The following is a 23,986-nucleotide window of genomic DNA, read 5'->3' on the forward strand; positions in this document are numbered from 1 at the left end:
TTCTTATTTGAAAAATTATTTTAAAATCTAAGGAAATTTTTTAAAAACTGAATGGTCATTTACAATAATATCTACAAAGCGTAATTAAATAGGATGTTGTTCCATACACGCTTACATGTTTGACCTCGTTTACCTGATCACCTTTATGTTCATTGTTATGCATCATCAATTCTATTGATTAAGACAAGCTAAGGTCTCTCATCAAAGATAATGACCTGTAATCAGTAAATGATTTATGGCTTCAATATTACTTATTGAAGGGATAATTGTTTGACAGCTTGTTGTTTTTTAAATAAAAGAACAAATTTTTTTTCGACTTTTTATTGATGTAGCAAGCCGTGCATTTGTGTACCCAGAGGATTAGACTAACTGAGACACTTCAAAGTATGAAATATGCTGCATCTATTTAATTTAACCCAAATATGACCGAAATATCTTTGTGAAATAGATTGCCACAATTATAAACTATAATGCCCAAACGGACATTTTTACTGATCGATAGTTGGTAAAAAAAGTGAAATGACCGTTTTATGAAAATGCCTTGAATAACAAAAAGTGGCAAACCTATGATATTTGACCGTTTGAGGCTGAGAGCAGCCGGTCTTTTTATATAAATTTCGGTCAAGTCCGGAATATATGACCGTTTTGGAAGCCATGGAAGGGACATTACTCTAGAATGGTTACAGATTTTGATGACATAAAAGTAAAAGGGAATGAATAAGATTGTTTATTTTTTGTTCATAAATTTGATATAAATATTAAATACAAAATCATGAAGATACGTTATATGTTGTAATGCTAAGAATAGCCCTACTTTGATATTTAAGAATAGAAACGAAAACATGAAGAAGCTGCAAACACAGATTTGAATTAACAGCTGCGCCATGAGCGCATGATACGCCTGTCACAATTTCAAAGAATAAAGTTCAATTTCTTCTCAATGTCATATTTGAAATTTATGAAATTCAAAAGGGAGCTTACATCAATAGATATAAACAATTCACCAAAGTTTACTGAGAATTGCTGAAAGCATTTTTGAGTTATTGTCCGAAAACTGGAAAATCCCCCCTTTTTTAATGAATAAAACTCCATAACTCGGAAACGTAAAATCTAAAAATTCTAAAAGTCTAAAGGGAGCTAACATCAATAGATATAAACAATTCTCCAAAGTTTCATGAGAACTGCCGAAAGCATTTTTGAGTTATTGTCTGAAAACTGGAAAATCCCCCTCATTTTATGAACCCCATAACTTTGTTATTTCACGATGTCAATCTGTCCATATCAAGATAACCTCAATTTATTTATACTTCCACAATTGTAAATTTACCTGCATATTTTTTCATACAACTAGACAAATACTGTCTATCTGTTGCCAAATCTTTCAATTTCTTTAGAATAAAATGTTTCTTCTTTTTCTTAATGGAACATAGAAGAGTAATTCCTGGTTCTTCTTGTAGATTGATTTTGTAACTTGTCCTCCTTTTTAGATTATTACAAATCTTTGATAACCTATCAAATATAATAATATGGAGGATTCATTTCTTTTTCTCAAAATTTGGCTCATCTCAAAAAAAGTTATCTGATAGCAATTTAAGAACTTATCTTTTTTTACCTGCGACAGGGAGGGGGTTGCTGGTCATTTTGAAATCAAACATATAAAACTTTCTTGATCCTCCAATAATATTTCACTATTTGTATTTCATCCCCCCCCCCCCCCCCCAAAAAAAATTAAAAAAATGTGACCACCCTCTATTAAACATGCCAAAATTTTAACATGCAAAACACTTACCTTTGACACACATGATATGTAGAATATACTAGTATTGCAGATTCAAAAGTTCACAAATATTTCATTGTAGATAAAATTGATCTCTCAACTTTAAATTTCCAAAGTAAAATATGATAAGTCCTTAAAAAATAAAAAAAACTTCCATTTTTTAATTTTAAAAACATATTAAACTCATCAAATTCTTATTAGGGTATCAAGATGTACAAGAAAACCCTTAGAGTGAAAAGAAACTAGAGGCTCTAAAGAGCCTGTGTCGCTCACCTTGGTTTATGTGCACATTAAACAAAGGACACAGATGGATTCATGACAAAATTGTGTTTTGGTGATGGTGATGTGTTTGTAGATCTTACTTTTCTGAACATTCTTGCTGCTTACAATTATCTCTATCTATAATGAACTTGGCCAAGTAGTTACAGTGGAAAATATTTTGTAAAAATTTACAAAAATTTACAAAATTTATGAAAATTGTAAAAAATTGACTATAAAGGGCAATAACTCCTTAAGGGGTCAATTGATAATTTTGGTCATGTTGACTTATTTGTAGATCTTACTTTGCTGTACATTATTGCTGTTTACAATTTATCTCTATCTATAATTATATTCAAGATAATAACCAAAAGCTGCAAAATTTTCTTAAAATTACCAATTCAGGGGCAGCAACCCAACAACGTGTTGCCTGATTGGTCTGAAAATTTCAGGGCAGATAGATCTTGACCTAATGAACAATTTTATCCATGTCAGATTTGCTCTAAAGGCTTTGGTTTCAGAGATATGAGCCAAAAACTGCCTTTTTCCCTATGTACTATTTTTTAGCCATGTTGGCCATCTTGTTTCGTGGGCGGGGTAAACGGACACATTTTTTAAACAAGATACCCTAATGATGATTGTGGACAAGTTTGGTTAAATTTGTCTTAGTAGTTTCAGAGGAGAAGATTTTTGTAAAAGATTACAAAAATTTACAAAAATGGTTAAAAATTGACTATAAAGGGCAACAACTCCTTAAGGGGTCAACTGACCATTTTGGTCAAGTTGACTTATTTGTAGATCTTACTTTGCTGAACATTATTGCTGTTTACAGTTTATCTCTATCTATAATAATATTCAAGATAATAACCAAAAATGGCAAAATTTCCTTAAAATTACCAATTCAGGGGCAGCAACCCAACAACGGGTTGTCGGATTCATCTGAAAATTTCAGGGCAGATAGATCTTGACCTGATAAACAATTTTACAACATGTCAGATTTGCTCTAAATGCTTTGGTTTCAGAGATATAAGCCAAAATCTACATTTTACCCCTATGTTCTATTTTTAGCCATGGTGGCCATCTTGGTTAATTGGCCGGGTCACCGGACATATTTTTTAAACTAGATACCCCAATGATGATTGTGGCCAAGTTTGGTTTAATTTGGCCAAGTAGTTTCAGAGGAGAAGATTTTTGTAAAAGTTAACGACGACGGACGACGACGACAACGGTCGACGGACGCCAAGTGATGAGAAAAGCTCACTTGGCCCTTTGGGCCAGGTGAGCTGAAAAGGAGAGAATTGAGGGACAGAAACCCAACCTGCAACAAGATAACAAGGCACACAAAGGACAACAATGTGTCACTAGGTTAATTTGGACTAATAATTTTATCTATCATTTTATTTAGAAATTGAACTTTTAGAAAAGATATGGTTCTACAAATTTAAACATTTTAAATGTCAAAAGAAAATAGTTGTTAATCTTATTAAGTGACAATTGATTTTAAAATAGTTATGACAGATTTATTTATTGGTGAAGTTAAAGAAATTAATATGAAAGACGTTTATCCTTAATTCATACTCAAGGTGTCAAAAACATTGTAAAGAAAAATTGAAAGAATGAGATTATATCATGTTCTCATCCTGAATATGCATCTGAATAGCCACTGGACACTAGACAAATATCCATCCATCAATCAATCATTTAACTGAAATACACTAAAATACTTCACAAGCACTAGCATTATGGAGCCCTTCAATAAACTAAGGGTTAATTTCAGTTGTCCAGCAATTCCTGCCTCTTGCTAGCCATTGGCAGTGTTACTTGTAAAAGGTAAAAAATGGTCATTATTTGGGATGACCTTAAAACTTAAAATGTGAAGACTTCAATCTGTGAGCAACATATCCTTGCGTCATTAGCTTTCAAGTTCTTTTAGGGAAGTCACAATATTGATCACAAACCCTTAATTATTATATAATCAATAGAAACAAAATGGCCAAATTTCATATCTTTAATCTAAACATATCTGTAGTCAATAACACAATCTTTAATGTACTGTAATCAAAAGTACAAACCTTTCAATATTCTTTTCAAGGTCTTTTCTTGAACTAACTGTATCTGCAGTTTTTAAAAGCTGTCTGAAAAAGAAAATAATTTTATTAATAAAACAGTACATCACTATTTTTATAAATCTCATAAATAAATATATTTTAATTATGGAAAATTTGAAAAGATAATTCTTTAAACAGCTTTTTCTTCTTTACTATAAATTGTTCATCATTAATAAATTTGAAACTGTAGACATCCAACTGAATGATTTAATTTTGAACAATCATAATGAGCACTAGGACAATTAAATTCCATGAGTAGAAAGTAGGAATTAAATATAGGAATGTATTAATTTTCATGGTTTATTTTTCTGAAGTAAGGATACTAGCTGTTTCTTACAAAAGTAATACTAAAAAACTTGGTGGCAAAGTGGTCTAAGTAGTTATTCAAAGGTCAGTTTCTCTGGCACTCCAGGTCCCTCCAACAATAAATTAAACATTTCCGTCTAAAAAATAGACAGAGTGTTCTAGCTACAAGAGATGAATCATATGAAGATATAATTACTTCTTTTCTTCCAGGTTGTCTAAGCTTTCAGCATATTGTTCATCAACTGTCAGAAAAACATTTTTTCGTCCTTTAATATGACATTGCAACTTCCATTCCATCTGCCAATCAATTACTGCTTCTTCAGATTCTGGAGTATACAAGGAATTATCCCCTTATGTAATTTTCATATATTAAAGATTTAAAACAATTAAAAGAAATATTTCAAGGAAATCTTTCAAGGAAGTTAAAGATTCTATCCAAGTGAAAAAATTTTTCTATGACGGCCATATTTGATCATAAATCAGAGTGAAATGAAAATTCTCTGTGAAAGACAAGAAAAAGAGCATTAGTGTAAAGTTTTGCTCATTGGCCCATAAAAAATTATCTATCTAACCAAAAGTGTTGTTTCCTTCAAATATCCGAAAGCAATTTTTGAAACATCTCCAAGACCATTCCTGTAATTTTAGTTCTTTAAGGACTAATGGTTTCTGCAGAATATTAAAATCTTAAAAGTTTACAGAGCAGTATGTATAGCCACTTTAGCTAAAACACGTGCAAAAATATCTGTAGAAATTACCTTCTAACTCTATTAGGATATCTTGAATAACTTTTTCTGTGTTCTCTATGATTGTGTCACATTTTTCTAGTCTGGTTATCATTCTTGTCCCTGAAAAATTAGATAAAACATTTAAACATGAATAAATGTATGCCCAAACAAAGGGCAACTTATTTTCATAAGTTGTAATAAATTTACATCTAGTCAGATCGACATGACATTAGAATAGGGTATGTTTATTTCTTGGTATTTGGTATCCTGTAGAAGATGTATAAGCAGTGCGTATTTGTATTTAACGTCATCATTCAATAGCACCAATCAGTAATAATAATGTATATTATGTAACCCTTAATAATCCAGTTAAGTTCAATTGATCTCCCATTGCAATGTACCTTTATGTGTGAAGCAATTGTATACTGTCAATGTCTGAATAATTAAGGTTTCCAAAGTAAGACATTTACCGGTAATTGTTTTTTTGTTTTGTTTTGTTTTTACCCTTTTCCATAAAATGCAGTAGATGAAGGTCTTCTATGTGATGGGAGACATATGTTCCCAAAAACCCCTAGTTTTTCAACAGCAATTACATCAATACACACTGTAGAGAACATTGGGATTTAGTTTTGATTCAAATAGCAAGAGTGTGCCAAATGTAGTTGTTGAGAAAATATTTGTGATGCCAATGACATGGACAACAACAAAAATGCAAGATTACGTGAAGTGATCCCCTTATGATGCCTCTGCCAGCACAGGCTACATGAAAAATGAGAGGATAAAAAGTTATATGTACAAAAACGTTCTAATGGTTTCACTTCATAATCTTCTAAAAATCATCGTCTATTTACTATAAATAAATGCAAAAAAGTGCACACTTACCTAAACTGTATATAGTTTTTTCACTATGGTGCAGCATTGCCTCTGTCAAAAGATCTTGTCTGTTATTAAGGGACATTTCCTTTGTGATTTTTCTAAATCCCCTTAGATAAGACCACAACCTCTCTATGCCTTCACCATCTGTCAATCCTGTACCTGTTACAAATCGTTGACCATAGGACAACTAAAGAAAACAATGAGGTAAATAAAACTTGAGGTTCTGCACCAAAATCATATGTCTGCTTATTCAACAAAGATGACAAATGAAATTTATAAACATTTTCTATGCAAACTGGCAACTACTTATTTTCAATATCTAATGGGTATGTATAGTCACAGCCCCTCATCACAACCTTAAATTTAAAATATCAATCATAAAAATATTCATTAGACTTCTATAATACATAATGAATGATCATTAATTTGGGTAGTCCAATGAATATTCAAATGTATATCTGTTATAATACAATCATGAAAGTTAATCAATTTCAAACATATCAATCTTACTGTACCTGTCAAGTTAAACTTATTTATAATTAATTTTCAAAATTAAAAACATGATATTCTAATGTTAAATTCACTTGTAAAATTTTGTCTTTTCAGTCAACAGTTTTATGTTCTAACGCTTTTTGGAAATTAGCTGTTGGTACCAGAATTAAGACATAATATTCAGTGACTTGAGGATAAATTAACTTATCTCTTCATTGAAAAAAAAAAGCCAGACAGCTACTGCTTACTTATGATACCCCTGCAAAAGTATATGGTAAACAAGAAGTTGTTGAGGATGAATCTGAAAATGTATCACATTGAATAGCTCACCATATGAACCTTTATTCTAAATTTCAAACAGCCAAGATATGTAGTTCCTAATAAAATGAGACAAAAATTTAATGGAATTGACTGATTCACAGAAAGACGGATGGATAGACAGACTGGGTTTAAGTAGTATACTCCCTATTATAAGCAGGGGTATAATAAGATTTTACCTTTTGCTTTCAACTATAAATGTATGTCCCTTTCACAAATATGAACTGACACTTTTACAACATTTATTTTGCAATCTGAAGCACTACTGTCATTACACAATTTTCTCACTGCATCAAAAAAACCCATTGATGGCCTTTGGCGGTTTTCTACTTTTGGTCAGGTTATGTCCCTTTGACACTTTCCAAGTTTCAATTATCTATTCTTATTGTATCATGAACCAACTATTCTAGGCTTTTTTTTTATTTTCTTATCTTATTTGTTTAAACTATCTATCAATCTATGTTACATCTTTATTCTCATTGCTATCTTTAGTTTTATACCAAAATTTTGCCATCTTTAGTTTCTTTTAGGGTTATGTCCCTTTAACACTAAACAGTTTCAATTATCTATTCTTATCGTGTCATGAACCAACTGTTCTAGGCTATTTATTTTATTTTCTTATGCTAATTTGTTTAAACTATCTATCAATCTATGTTACATTTTTATTCTCATCGCTATCATTAATTTCATACCAAATGTTTTGCTATTAGTACATGTATAAACACTTATATTTATATTTTTACAGTCGTAACATGTTATAATTGTTTACCTGACAAGCCATGTTGTGTGCAAAGCTGTGAAAGACAGGAATAGCAAATGTACACTTTTCTAGCATTTCTTCACAATTGTTCTTCTGAAAAAGAAATGATAAATTTTAGTAATTTTGTATGATCCTATCATGGTTAAGGCAGTATAAAATATTTTGAAAGATGAATTGTAAGTGTACATTGAATATCAGTATGTATATCTTCAGACATACCATTAATCACTAGTGTAAAATATCCCCCAAAAATGTAACAGTGCAAATTTTTATAATAACTTGGAAAATCATAAACTGCTTTTACAAATTGAGATGGTAAGACGTTTCTTATTGATAAATCTTTTTAAAACAACACAGATCAAAACATGGATTAGCAAAATGTCAGTGTTTGCTGAAGTTTATTTTGATATTAGTATTAGCACCTTGATTCCATATTCGAGTTGATTGCTTATATATAAAGATTATTCTATATTTTAGTAAATGAGATACAGCCTCATGGTAAAGAAATGATAAATAGTTAGCATTATAGAGATTTTACCTTCAAATGTTTGTGCAGCATACATGCAATATCGTACATAACTACAAGGTTATCAGTTCTGGTTTCTAATAAACACTTCAAAATGTAAACTGGATAGCTAAGTCTGAAAAAATGGTTTAAAATCAAATTTTAATGTAATAATTTTCTATACAATGTGCAATAATTGTCTCACAAAAAGATGCCAGTTTGTCAGATCATGAATGTAAAATGATATATCTATCTGATGCATGATTTTTTTTATTAATAGTTTTTGGCTTTCAACTTGATTTTAGTAATTCTGAGTACTCTAAAATTGTACTTTTGTATTAATTTTAACCTGTTGACACAATTTGTTATGAATTTCTGTAATTCAATGTTTACTTATTTTGTGTTATATCTTGTTTCACTATTTTTAATTGGTACCACCTTACACAACTATTTAGTATGACAATACATTTTTACTTCTGTACTCGTACTGTGAACAACAAATTTAATATTACGTAAAAAAATGTTTATGTACGCCTAACAACAAAATTAAGCCTTTCAATTGATATCTTATAGTGTTTTTTTTTTATGTTACACTACTATCTCAGATTAGGGTGAAGGTTGGTACATGTTAAAATGTTTAAACCTGCTGCATTTTTACGCACCTGTTCTAAGTCAGGAGCCTGATGTTCAGTGGTTGTTGTTTGTTGTTGTGGTTCATAATTACTCCTCATTTCTCGTTTTTTATAAAGATTAGATAAGTTTTCCAGTTTGAATTGTTTTACACTGGTCATTTTGGGGCCCTTTATAGCTTGCTGTTCAGTTTTAGCCAAGGCTCTGTGTTGAAAGCCGTACCTTGACCTATAATTGTTTACTATTTATAAATTGTGACTTGGATGGAGAGTTGTCTCAGTACCACTAATACCACATCTTCTTATTCATAATAATTGCTGTTTATTAAAAATAGTAAAATACTCTTGCAGTAAAAATGTTAATATTTCTTGTTTCCTTATCCACTATTTATAAAAAATATACCATAGACACAAATTATGTTGATCTCCTTACATTACTGCAGCAATCCCTAAAGTGTTTTTGTTATAACTACTTTCACATTTTGTGCTTTTTATTGTAACAACCCTGCATTTTGAGGTATCCACTTTAGGATTATATGATATTGAAGATTTACCAGGCATTGGTTCAATGCGTTGTAATTAAATGAAAAAGGTTTAAACTACACAATAAGGTTAAAGTAGGCACAATTTAAGGAAGAAATGAGAAATAGATCTCTCTCTTCACTACTTAAATACAAAGATCACAACCTAAGCAATGTGTCATAAGTAACAAAAACATTAATCTGCAGTAATGATACAGCAGATCCAATATTACAATTTTACCTTACATGGCTATGTTGGGGAGGGATTTCAGATAGATAGACAGTTGAAAGGTTTTATCTGAATTCAGGTCATACTTCTTAGTGTGTTACCTTTCACCATGAGACAGGTCCATAAAATGGAATGGAATATCATGTTTGCAAACACTACCAAAGACACCTGTGACATCCAGTTTGCCATTCTTGATCTTGGATCGAATGTTGTCTCCTGCTTGAAAATTGGAACATTCCTGTGGCAAAATAAAAAGTTGAAGCAACTTATTGATTAAAAGGAAGGAAAAATAAACTATAAATAAAGAAAAAAAGTAAGAGGTCTTCATAGCAGTATGTTTAATACAGAGAAAATAATCTCCATCTATATATAATAATATTTTCTTCTCAGTCTGTCCATACTATACATCATTGAGGGATACCTATATACAAAATATTAATAAAAATCTTAATTTCAATTTTATTAAATTGCAGTCAGCTATAACACTGAGGCATATGACTGCACTTTTAAATAGCAGTCTGCCAGTCATTATAAAAATCACCATAAAGAATATTAATGATTGTTTTTTATTGAGAACATCTGCATAACTTGTGTTTCTTTTAATATGCAACTTAATTTTTGTTTGTGTTCTTTTTTTTGTTCATGAACATTAATAATGTGTTAACTGTCGATACACACATATTTATAGTCTTTTTTTTTCCGCTGTGAATACCACTGTCGCTCTAATATAATTATAATCAATTCAACTATTGTCAGTTTATTGCCTTAATACTGTATGTCATAACCATTTAATGTAAATGTGTTTGTGCTAATAAATATTGTCTATTAAATAATATAAACAAAAACTAACTAATTTCCTTTAGAACATCAATTCAGTGGCACTTACTTCAAAAATAAGTTATCTGATTACGCTGACAATTTCATGGCAGGTAGATCTCAACTTAATACTCCATCAGTTTTTCTCAAAAGCTTCAGTTTTTCTCAAAAGCTTTAGTATCCTATTTTTAGCCCTGGTGACCAGGTTTTTTCATGAACAGAAAAAAATCACACACTAAGCATGTATGAAACATCCAGCCTAGGTTTGGATAACATTTGTCATAGTAGTTTTGGAAGAGAATGTTTTTTCACAATTAAAAAAAAAAAAATGAGCAAATTGTGTAAAATTGGCTTTAAAGGACAATAACTCCTAAAGGGATCAATATACAATTTTGAGCATAGGACTTATTTGTAGATCTTTGATTGTTGAACATTTTTGCTGATTACAATTTACCTTTATTTATATTTATATTTAAGATAATTACCAAATACTGCCAAATTTCCTAAAATTTATCAATTCAGAAACTATTACCCAAAAATTTTTCTCCATTTTGTTTAAAAGGTACATGGTAGATTTTAACCTTATGCACACTTCTTGACTGATAGTTTGGCTCCAAATGCTTTAATTTTTTAGATAGAAGCCAAAAACTGCATTTTACCCATGATTCTATTTTAAGCCATGGCTGCCATGTTTTTTTAGGAAAAAAAATAAACCACAAACTTTATACTATATACCGTCATTAGGATCATTCCATTTTTAAAATGTTTTTTTAAAAATGGTTCAGTCTCAAAGGAGAATATCTTTGAAATAGTTTACAGCAGATGGACAAATGACTTCGAAAAGTATTCAAAGTAGTGGGTTATAAATTTTTAATGAAAATTTTCCAGTTCATGATTGGCTATGGGAATTTTTTTTTAATTAAAAATAAAAAAAGGAGGTGCATACAACATAGAAGTTAGGAATACTTACATAATTAGTACCTTTCTGGACAGAATAATCATCGATGAAACTTTTCATGTTGTCATGGTTTCTAAAAAAAAGGTCTTTATGTCTGGAAGAATGTCTGCCATGACCTTCACCTGATGACCGTTTGTGTACAAGACCAAAATTAGCATCCATAGAGATTATTGGGGGGTTCTATAAAAATAGATTTTTTTTTATTATTTTTCATTTCATCAAGTATAATGCCCTTTTATTACAGAAAACAAAATTAATAGCATATATATTTTTACCCAAATAAAACTGATACCAAGATGTTAATATTTCACAATAAGTAACCTGAATCAGCTTAAGCAAGCTTGTTATTTTTTTCTATTAAATAAGGTGAGATGACATTTAAGATTACAACTTTTACTAGTCATGAAACATATTATTGACTATAGTTCGATAAATAGGTTCATTAAATTTTTTCATTAATAGACTGACAGACAGATAGACACAAACTGACGGATAAGGAGAAGGGGATGAACCAAAAAAGCAATTACTTTACATGTATATACCCCCACATACTTGTTTCATTGGGGTATAATTGACAAAATAACATTTGTAATGAAGAGTGCATGTAACCTTAAGTAAGTAGTTGACTTTCTATTGTTTTCTTAGTGACAAATCTAGTCAAAACTTTCATAAAATTTATCAAATTAGAACACTCCATGTATGCAATTTTTCTTTGGTATGGGTACCTCTGTTAACTACTCATTTCAATCACAGACAGTCTGCAAAAATTATTCTCTTAATTCACAATTAGAACTAATACAGAAATGTCACTAAAAGCTTGAATGAAATAAGGTGCTCCAGAAGGACAAACTTTCAAAGTTATCAAATCATCTTTCTGAACAGAACCTAAACAAAATTGCCACTTCCGGGTAATAATCCTTTAAATACAAAATTATTTTATGTGTTAATTACCTTCAAGCATATTGGACATTCTCTGGTAAAAGATGATTCAGTTATAGTGTGCCTAGTGTTCAATGTGGACCGGTGATAATTGTATTCTGTCAAACAATCACCAACAACAGCACGGTAAATATTCTTTTCCTGCCAAGTAAATATGTTTTACAATAATAATTTCCATAGTAAAAATATACTTTGCAATCATTTATCTCAAGGGCTTACTATTCAATATATATTTACTTCATGTTATCATTCATTTTTATCAATATCAGTCCTAGAGTTTTTCCCTAGATTTACCTCAACATCTTGTCAACTTGTTGTGTTTTAGTTTGCTAATTACAGTTGGAAAGTGTATTGAATAAACAATATAAATGTTACTAAGGTTAGGCGCCATCATATTGTCCTCAATGCATTTGGTTTGCATCTTAAATGATTTCAGAAAGAAATAGCTCATGCCTGATAAAAAATTGGCCAGTACTTTTGGAGATGTTTCTTTTCTGTTTTTGGTAAAAAAAAACCAACATTACATTATCATTTTGCAAGTTGGGAGTATATCCATTGAATCTATTAAGTAAAACTTCTACTAATCTGGATATCAGAAATTAACAGAATTCCAGTATAAACGACAAAGGTGAATTGTTACTTACAAAATCTAATTTATAATAAAAACAATGTATGCATATGCTTTTTATTTTGGATTTATTAAAAATAAATATGTATGGCAGTCATGCTTCAAACAAAAATTGTACTAATATTTCCCTGGCTAAGCACTAATAAATGTTCATTACCAGATGATTAAATTTACTCTCACTAGATGGGAAGTAACATGAAAGACTGAAAATGACAAAATTCAATCACTTTTATTTATTGTGGGGTAAGTAAGGAAAATAAAAATATTGTAGATTGCATAAAGTTACAGTATAAAACATGTACTACACAATATGACAAATGGATAGGTTAAAATGGAAGAATAGTTATCAAAGGGAGATAAAAATAAACAATAATTGGTAAACTTAATAGAGTACTTACATCATCTGTAGCCAAATTTATAAAGTTTGATTTTAAGAATCCCAAGGCATCACAAAAAGATTTTGTAGGCAGGTGACATTCCAGGTGTAATACCGAGAGCAACTCCATGAAACGAATATCAAAGGCAATTCTAGGATTTGATGGTGTTGCTGGCCATAAATTGTACCGTAATAGGGTTGCTGCTGCAGTTTCACATCTACAAAGCTGGATTTTGCAGATATGTTGTGTTCCTAAATAAATAAAGGATAAGTTATAAAAGTATTCTGATGTTTTTAATACTATTGTATTTTTAATGCCAGTCTTTGTAAGAATCAGGCAATTTAAAAAAACACAAATTATGGTCAGAAAACAATCTGCCAACCTAGCCTAAAAATATCTTGAGTAAAAATTGGTGAATCTTTTGACCTGTGATCTTGTAATTTAAGTGTTGGTTAAAAGGTAGAAAATGACATAGTTTATCTGCCCTTGATTGAATATTAGTTTCTAGTGTATTTCAATCAAATTGTATCTTCTATTACCAGAACTGGTAAAGGAAATGCATGTTATTTTCATGCATTACTACATATCATAAACTCAAATAAATGTTAACTTGAATGGGTTTTATTTGTCACGTTTATCCCATTGCCTGATTCTCATGCAGACTGGAACTTAATTCCTTTTCTTAACATTACCTATAATGGTTTATCTCATAATATATAACAAAAAAATCTAACATATATTTATATGATTGTAACTTGTGTCAAAGTACTACATGTAGCAAGACACATTACAACAGATATAAAAAAAACACACCTTTCATATCAACAGCATAAATGTTGCTGAAAAATGCCTGGTCACATTTGTGATCTTTTCTGGTTAGCTCATTAACTAGCTCTATTGGTACATACATAGATCCCTAGGGAAAGAAAGTAAAAATAGAAATTTTGGTTATCCTCTAAACTATAAGTTAAGACAAATACATAATTTAACTGTGTAGATGATAATGGATAGCTGCTTAATGTCCAGCGGCAAATTAATATACATATTCAGAACAATAATATATTAATGTAATTTGAATATAAATCAAGCTTTGTTCTAGACCAAAATGCTAAGCCAGATTTTGAATGTGATAGTTCTGAAGGTAACAGTTCACAGGTAGATATGTCACCTTACCCAGACCTATTCTAATTTAGATCAAAATAGATGTTTTGTTATAGTTGTTATAGTTTGATAGCTCTGTGTTTGCCTGACTCAATCAGTTTTGTACTAAAGATTTTCAATTAAATATCAAAATGCTGCAGACTTTGACATTGAATAATTTTGTACATGCAATATAAAATTTTAAAACTAGTCTCATTTTTGATTACTTGAGGTATTTCAAGTCAGTGAGTTTGGGTATTTTAAAATTCAATTGTGAGACTTTTATCTTTAAAGCAGTTTTATTTTTCGAAAGAACATCCGTTTAAAAGGTAAAATAATTTGGACTTGCCTTCCATTGGTGTGGTTTGTGAAATAAGATATTTCTGTGTACTCTCTCACAACAACTTGAACAATAATATGCCTGAGGCCCACAATCTTGACAAATAATAATGTTGGGTTGTACATCATCACAAAACCCACACTCATGCGTTGCTGGACTAAGCTCCTGTAGTCTAGTCAATATCAGGCCTTCTCTTAATCCCTCCCATGCTTCAATGAGCTTTTTTTTCTTTCCTGCATAACTATTTTTAGCTGGTACTTCTTGGTCAAGATGATCTTCATTTATAAGTTCTAAATCTGCATAAGAAAAATAAAAAGGTTTTATATCCCTTCAATACAAAATTCTAGATAAAAATATAAATATAAGATCTAGTAAAAGCTAGATCTGTAGAATGCTTACTGTTACTAAGAGCCCAAAACCTAATTTTTGTTCCTAGAATCTCATATCATTATTGAAACTTCTAATGTATTAACAAAATCTAGTCTAAAAATTGAGGAAAAATTAAGGTCTATTGGCAATACTAGTTTGTAAAGTATATTCAATAAACCATAGCAACTATGAAAACTGACTTTTTTTAAATTTGTAATATTAACAAAAGCCATATATATAATGCATGAAAATTATGTAAAAATTAACCTTTTCAATATAAGCATATATATAGTATTAAGTTTTTATCTTCATTTATTAGTCATTGGTGTTGGAATGCCACTTTAAAGGACTCTTGGACTATTTCATGGCCGCTAGATTTTAAATCAAGAAAACCTTTAATGTGAAAACTAACAATCATAGTAAATTAAAGTTGAAGTCCAGTGCAACCACAAAAACAGGGTTTTAACTCACAACTTTGTGTTCAGGAACGAATAAGGTATAATATTGGGTTTATAAGTCCCTAATTTTTTTTTGCTTACTGTTCAGCTGTAATGAATAATATGTATTCACATTCAAACCCTGCAAAAACCTGTATGTATAGTACATTTTAACCAGAAATGTTATTAGATATTTCTTAATTTCTTAATTGCCTACACAAGTGTATCAGTATGTTTAAAGATGTAAAAAAGGGGGCAACATAGTTCCTTATGATAACTTACTGGTGATCCAGTAAAAATCATTTTTTTAAAGCAACAATTTACCTATAGCCTCTCTCAAACTTACTTATATCCAGTTTTTGTTTAAAAATTTCATCACGATCTGTTTCAATAACAGTATCTTCTTGTTTGCTGGATAATGAAGCATCTAGCCTAACATATTTTGTTTGTGGTCTTTTTCCATCATATACTATCTTCTTAATCTTTGGGGGCTTCTTAGTGAAGCGTATTCTCTTCATTCTACAATAAATAAAATAAATTTTAATGTGTCTTCCATTATATTATACATGCATAGTGTCAATATAAAAATAAGAATTTGTGGTATAATTGCCAATGTACATGATGTAAATATCTAAGAGTACTTGCAGATACTGACACGCAGTTCACAGCCAATAAAAAAGGTATTTTCGGTTGTTTAATAATGTTTCAATTAAATACTCATAAAGTTTTGTTTACCACTGTGTAAAGTTTTACTTATATTCATTTACAGGTTTAAGAATACTTAAGGAGTCAATTTAGATAGATGATAAACGAACACACCAACAGAAAGCAAGATTCATTTATTACTCCACAAACTATAATTTGATGTAGTATTAGTTGTAAATAGATCTTGATGCAGTACTGAGTAGTGTACAAAACAAGTATACAATTCTATACCAGTTGAAAAAACTAATAACATTTAAATTTAGTTTTAGTGGAAACCATTACTGCACAAACCGTTTAAGTGCAATAATAATACATGTTTTGATGGAAACTAAATAAAACTCATCTGATCAGAAGTGACTTGGTTATCATGTTTTGACGGTCATATGTTGTGTAACTGTAGAGCATGATTCTTCTTGCAAAATAATATGTCTCCACTGGGACTTGAACCATGTTACAAGGCAGCGTGTTAACCAACTGAGCTGTAGAAGTACTTCCTTAGCCCCAACCGCTTACGGCTGACTAAGTATCTACTAAGTTTTCTAAGGGAAGCAATCCCGTCACACTTCCCCAACCTCAAGAGTCAATATACACTATAATGATGATATCTTCATCTTTTATATATATATATATTTCCCTGGCTAGGTAATTCTTGTAACCTAGGTTTTTATTGTTAGGCGCCAATATAATCGGAGAGCATGATTCTTCATGAGTCTTCATGAGTCTTCACCGGGACTCAAACCCGGGACCTCTGTGTTAAAAGATAGTGTGTTAACCAACTGAGCTAAAGAAGTAGTTCCTTAGCTCAACCGCTTACGGCTGACTAAGTATCTACTAAGTTTTCTAAGGGAAGCAATCCCGTCACACTTGCACTATATTTTAGGCACTATGAATTTTACACTAAATAAAGTAAAGCTGCTAAAATATAGATATAGGAAGATGTGGTGTGAGTGCCAATGAGACAACTCTCCATCCAAGTAACAATTTATAAAAATAAACCATAATAGGTCAAGGTACGGCCTTCAACATGGAGCCTTAGCTCACACTGAACAGTAAGCTATAAAGGGCCCCAAAAATTACTAGTGTAAAACCATTCAAACAGGGAAAACCAACGGTCTAATCTATATAAAAAAATGTCAAGCATCTGTATTTTTTTTTTATGTTTTTTGGTCAAGATTTTTTATTTGCAGCTTTATTTTTTCTCAACATGTGTATATATTTTCATTTTAATATTTTTGAGTAAATAAATAACACTTCCGTGTGTGATCAAATGGTTGACAGCACTACTAGTTCTCTCCAATAGTTGGACTTAGTCTTGCACCCGTTTCCTGTTAGGATTGATGCCACTAACTGGTCTTGAATGTAATTTATCCAGACTTAGAGTCATCATTGTAAAAACGTCTCGAGTTTAAATCATAATGAAAGTGAAAGTGAAAGTGAAAGTGAAAATGATTAAATGGCAAATAAATTCCACAACTTCCGGTTCAAAACGTTTGAAACAATTCCGGACAATATTCCACTACAGCTGAGCGAGAGAGTGCGCGTTTTGCAGTTAAAAAAGCTGTTTAAAGTACGGTGTAAATTAATTTCAAAATTCCCTTGACGTTTGTCACAAAAGATTTAATTTTATGTTTAGATAATGTAACTCAGTTTTCCATAACACGTTAAATATTAAATTCATCGGCAGACACTGAAACAGGCTTTATAGGTTTCGCTCAATCCGCATATATGGGGATGGGTTTTGGTAAAATGGTTCCAATCTAAAGGCATAATTTATTATGTTATAATTACATGTGTGTTTTTCTTTAAATCAACTAGGGATCAAGTATCCGTCGCAACAATCCGAATTTACGCGAGTCTGGTCATAGGGATATTTCACGGGTCCGAATTAGCATCTAAAACACATTGATTCTCAAAACACATTCGCACCCTACGCATTCTTACCCAACAATTTCGACCCATGATTTTTTTCGCACCCTATTTTATTCAAATACAGAGTACATGTATTTTCAGAGTATTTATCAATTATACATCTATATTTTTTTTTTGGGGGGGGGGGGGGGGGGGGGGTAGATGATAAATCATTAAATGTGAATTATTTATGATTAGTATTAAATGGTATTTACAAGGATTTGTATAGTAAAGTACTATACAAATCCTTGGTATTTACAAAGTTATATCGTACTGATGTGTTGAAAATCATGATTGCCATATATATGCCATGTGCCGATCTGTGCCGAAACATGAGATTGTACAAATTCCAGAAATGGTGAAGAGAAAAGTTCAGCATACAACAAGCGACAAAAACATGTGCTTTTTGTGTATTTTTAGTTTTGAAAATTAGCTGGGAAACTCGGTAGTAATATCAACTAAGGTACTGTTAATGCATACACTTTTAACTTACCTGAATCTTTCTTAGCTTCACATGCTGCAGACGTATCAATACAAGACATAAAAGATTAATCAATAACTTTATGATAAAATGACCTCTAGACTTTATAGATGCATGTGGCTTGAAATTATTGGGTATTTTTTTTAAAATATTTATATAAGAAAGACAATGATTGGACAATATTAAGCCTCTGTGTCAAAACCGAAATACCTGTGTTATGCACTTCAATAAGATAACCCCATACTAAATGCTAACATTATCTTTTTAAATGTGTTACGCTATTTGAATAGGATGACTCTATACCATATAATAAAACTTCATCATTTCTATGTTAACTTACTTGAATAAGATAACCCCATACCATATACTAATATGTTACACTGTTTAAATAGAATAACCTCATAACATATATGTTAACATGGTATCTATTGAACAACGTAACCCTGCAAACATAACCTGATTTTTTTTATAACTTTCTAAGCTTTACATGGTGCAGCCGTGTCATAACAAGGCACAATACTAGTAGTTTAGTCAATAAATCTATGTTACCATTACCTCTAAGGCTTTGCATGTGGCTTGAAAGTTTTAGTTATTTTTTTTTATATATATACATGTGTATATATATAAAAGTGTGGACACAGATCAGTGTGGATAGTAGTCGATTAATTAAGGAATGACTGTAATATTTTTTCTGCCTATGAAGAAATAACATCAAAAATGTGGTGCACACTGAATAATCCGCGTAGCGGATTATTTTAAAGTGTGCTCCACATTTTTTATGTTATTTCGAATAGACAAAAAATATTACAGTCATTTCTTATAATTTAATTCTAAATTCCATTTTAAACCGGAGTAAACCATGAAAAAACGTTGAGGACGTCACGGTCACATGACAAAATTATGTCTATGAGCTGATAAACAAAACAACGTCAGCCAAACAGAAGACGCGTTATTATTTGGTGTTAGTATCTATATTTGTCAGTGTTATCATTACCGAGTTTATGTATTGGTTGTGCGCCCTGTAAATATTGTTTGCGCTATGTCTTTGTCTTTCACAAAGGATTCCATGTTAAACTGTGTTCAACTGTGACAGTCATTTTACCTTTTTAGAAAAGAAGCAAAAAATCAAAATTGGCGTTGTGTAGTGTTCAACATAAGTTTGTTTTTAAACAACTTGCCCTTTTTACAAGTGACCATCCTAAAAAGTTCATAACTAAAAGAGACAACAACGTTCTGAAATGTTGTTACTTGCCTCTGGAATTTCTATACTTCAACCTGCAGACATAAAATTATGTAAAATTAGCTTTCTGTTGTTTTTTGGTAGGAATAAGCTGTCATGTTATCTTATAAAAGATTAGCTCAAGATTTCTATTAAGGATCTTTAAATGTTCTATAGCCTAATAAGATGTTGAGAAGAAAGCCATTTTCCAAGGTCCATGGGCTTTAACTGGGATATACAATGTATACTACATAACCTACAAATATGAACATTCCTACGAATTTGGGTTTTAGTTGGCAAGAAAGATTTTGCAACAGATTAAAATGTGGAAAGTTTTCAGACGATTAACCAAAAGTATTAGGGCAATACCTCACATGAGACGTTGGGGCACATCCTGAGTGAAGTAATAGGTGTTGAAACTACACTTGTATTGTTCGTCTGGAAGGAAATGTTTTCTGCCTAGACTCCCAAGGCCTGGATCAAATTAAATTCACATAATATTACATTGATTCTAATGAAATGGTAAATTCAATTTATTTGTTCATGATTATTGATCATATAATATCAAATCGTTGACTGAATTTAAAATGGAAAAAGTAAAGCAGAATCTATTTTGTTATAAATGTGTTAAAAATATGAGCATTCAGTTTTTTTTTTATCTTGAAATAACAATAAAGAAGTGTTGTGATTAACAAATAAGTTAAAGAATGTAATTGAATTTTAGAAGTCTGTAAGGCCTTGTGATTTTCGTCCCTTTATATAATAATGGAGTATACCAGAATCACAATTTCTACTTTGGACTCTTCAGTAGGCGGTACAGATGGTACAAAAGGTTTTAAATAGACCTGGCATCTTACATGTATTGCAATAATCATTGTTTGTGTATCTAATTGTGTTTTCATTTAATTGGCTGTGCGGCAGACAGAGAATGTTAATTTCATTATATATACCGGTATATAGAAGAGAGACAATTATTTGCCAATAATCTGCCTATGTGTCAAAACCAAGATACCTATGTTATTTTTTAAGTAAGATAACCCCTATACCAGGTATACTAAATCCGTAAATGCTAACATGGTATAATTACTGTGTTACCCTATTTGAATAGTAAACTCCATACCATATGATAAATTTGTAACATTGCTGTGTTATCTTACTCCAATAGGATAACACCATACATTATACAAGCATGGTTTACTTACTATGTTAACCTATTTCAATAGAATAACCCTATACCATATGTTAACATGGTATACCATAGCGTCTATTGAACAACGTAACCCCACTAACATAAGACCTGTTTAATAGGATGACACGGGTTGCATCGGGTGTAGTAACTGCTTCACATTAATTACAGAACGAACCTCGTCGTCAGTACATTTATAAGATAAATCACGAATTCAAAATAAAAAAAGTATATTACTTCACCTTGACAATTAATAGTTACAAGGCAAATGTCAATTCCTGTCTTCAAAACAATGACATATATAGCTTTGTTTGGTTAGTTAATTAATTTATTTAGAGGAATGAGGGTTATGAATTGCAAAACTTCATAGTTTGGACAGTTTCTTTTCAACTTATAAATAACTGTCCCTACAGTATCGTCTACCTTTTTGTCACAATCAAAACATGTTTTCTTGTTATCGCTGACAGCAATTCACAGTCAAGACGAGAATTATACCATATTTAGGTCCTGAACGAATGCAGATTGTCTGAACAAAACACGTCTACCAAACATATAATATAAGTATCAGTGGTTTTCACAAATTATTGCTTGTCCATTCAAAAATAATTATAACGTTAGCTACCCCATTTTATAAAACAAAGTTGGAGATCAATCCTCTTGATTTGAATGAGAAATTCTAAAGGTAAAGGGTGGATAAGTCAAATGTTTTATACCATGGAAATGGATTTCATTAGTTTTCATAATCTGACAGATCATAAGAATTTTTCACAATTTGCATCGAATTTACACCAACTTAGAGTAGCTGTGCAATTTCAAAAACCCCATCACAGACAACTTCATTCAACAGCATTCTAGAATGTTTTGTATTGCTAACCCAAGCAACGTTAACAAAGTTCACGATACAATATATGAGGTTCATAAAAGTTAGAAACAAAACAGAACAATTTGAAACGAAACCGGACGAAACGAAAGGAAATACAACGAAATGAAATATGTATGGTGAGAAACGAAACGAAATGTATAAAATAAGAAAGGAGATATATAAGTTCCTATGTCTTATGTTAAATTATGGTTAGATCATTGGCAGGTGAAGTCATGTTGTATGCACCAAAGTTTCTTAATAACACATAAAAAAAGAAGTCGAACGCAATGTCGTACAATGAATATTTCTAATGACTTAGTCATGGACTGAAATGAGACTCAGCGAAAATGTTTTATTCCAGTTTAATATATCATTCGTTGACTATTATTGCTATTATATTGGACTATATATTATCACCTGTTGATTTTGTGTCTGTAGACTATATTATTATCTGTGGAGAAAAATAATTGTGGAATATAAAAAAGTATAACAAAAATACCGAATACCAAAAAATTGTAAAAAAGGAAGTCCATAAAAACTGACAAAAGCAAACTTTATCAACCAACGGAACGAGTGGATAACAACTGTCATATTCCTGACTTGGTACAGACATATTTGAAGAAAATGGTGGGTAAAACAAGTTGATAGCTAGCTTAACCCCTAAAAAGAGAGGCGGAATGATTTGGTTGACCGTTATGGGAAATCTGTGTCACAATGTGACGAGAAATATGTTCCGTTTGTCATTGTTATAATCCCTATCTCATATCGTCCTTTATCATTTCAATTTTGTTGTGCAAGATAAATTCGTTATTCAAAACAGTAAAGGAATAAATCTGCAATAAGAAGGGCACTGTTACATTCTATCGGAATATGAATAACTTTGCGAAACTTTTCATTTTAAAAATCAAAATATATAAAATCAATTAAAAAACTCATGGTTTTAATGATCTCGTTGCATTTTTAATAAGTTTATGTTTTGTAAAGTCCCCCTCCTCCTTACAGCCAAACAAAAAAGAATCATGACGACTGCAACATATATAGAAACACCCAGGTTATTCGAAATATCATTTAATAAAAAGGGCAGTTTCTCTTTGATAAGATTGTGTGATAGACAGTATGCAAAGTACAGAAATCTTAACTGTCAACGGAGTCGAACTGACCTTTAAGGTGTGAAGCTTATCCAAGGCTTATTTACTTACATGAGTTTTTTCACGATATTTTATAACCAGTTCCTTCAAGGATAGGTTAAAGACACCAAACGGACATTCAGACTCATAAGTCGACATAACACTAACAACGCTATGGTTAAAAAAAAAAAGACCAAAATACAAACAGTATACAAAAAACAACATAGAAAACTAAAAACTGAGCAACACGAACCCCACAAAAAACCGTGGGTATCTCAAGAATTGTACACATGAGAGCGCTTACAATGCAATTTCCATATAATTGATATTTCCAAGGGGCATAAATCGTTTTAAAATAATTGATCGGCACTGATTTTCGAACTCTTTGTAGTTATGAAATACTTTTTTTATGTAAACTTTAGCAACAACCCTCTTTCAAGGAAGTCATGATATGACACGAAAGTCCTGAAGTATCTAATACTCTAGTACTTGAAAAGTCCTCAAAGGAATGAGTTTGTAAATGATTTACCCTGTATATAATGATATTTATAGGATTGATATCAATAAAAAAATCAGCAATTTATAGATAAAGAACACAACCATTGAAATTAAGTCATGACAAATTATTATCTAGAAGAAATATAACTCATATAAAAATTAATCAAACCCCGGACATTTTCCCTAAGCAGCAAGGTTTTAATACGTACCAGTATTTCAGGTATTAATGAAAGTAGATTACAAAAACGGACACCCGGGATAAAATGTCTATTTAAATTTACGATTTTTTAACACAATGTATACTACCGCGCATTTTACTTAAAAGATCTGGCTATACAAATTTGCATTTAATATGCACAATAATAAGGAGCATAAAACACGATAACACAGCTACATGTATTTTGGCGTAATTTAAGGCCAATTTAGTACAAACGAGGTAGAAGTAATAAGTACACGTGAATAATATTTCAGTGATAAATATCTTAGTAACTG

The 23,986-nt window shown here is 30.9% G+C and overlaps 1 protein-coding gene across 1 annotated transcript; it reads right to left on the minus strand.

Annotated features, from left to right (window-relative positions):
• Window positions 1-829: 829 nt before the first annotated feature.
• On the minus strand, window positions 830-17,982 carry LOC127734210 (uncharacterized). Its single transcript, XM_052243964.1, has 14 exons — window positions 15,855-17,982; window positions 14,712-14,998; window positions 14,036-14,138; window positions 13,244-13,473; window positions 12,230-12,358; window positions 11,291-11,458; window positions 9,606-9,742; window positions 8,159-8,261; window positions 7,630-7,713; window positions 6,057-6,237; window positions 5,205-5,294; window positions 4,646-4,775; window positions 4,108-4,170; window positions 830-1,509 (listed from the first exon to the last, which is right to left on the minus strand). The coding sequence occupies exons 1-14, from the start codon at window positions 16,024-16,026 to the stop codon at window positions 1,302-1,304; spliced, it is 2,085 nt and encodes a 694-aa protein (XP_052099924.1). The 5' UTR covers window positions 16,027-17,982; the 3' UTR covers window positions 830-1,301.
• Window positions 17,983-23,986: the final 6,004 nt, after the last annotated feature.

Source organism: Mytilus californianus, unplaced genomic scaffold (assembly GCF_021869535.1).
Source record: "Mytilus californianus isolate M0D057914Y unplaced genomic scaffold, xbMytCali1.0.p SCAF_3, whole genome shotgun sequence".
NCBI classification, from domain to species: domain Eukaryota; kingdom Metazoa; phylum Mollusca; class Bivalvia; order Mytilida; family Mytilidae; genus Mytilus; species Mytilus californianus.

What these genes read in the sequence shown, in the direction of transcription:
- LOC127734210 (XM_052243964.1), bottom strand. Translation starts at nt 16,026, where the DNA reads ATGAAGAGAATACGCTTCACTAAGAAGCCCCCAAAGATTAAGAAGATA. An exon ending in TAAATTTGGCTACAGATGAT is followed by an intron (nt 12,359 to 13,243) that starts GTAAGTACTCTA and finishes TTTACTTGGCAG; the next exon opens with GAAAAGAATATTTACCGTGC. An exon ending in GACCTGTCTCATGGTGAAAG is followed by an intron (nt 8,262 to 9,605) that starts GTAACACACTAA and finishes CCATTTTTTCAG; the next exon opens with ACTTAGCTATCCAGTTTACA.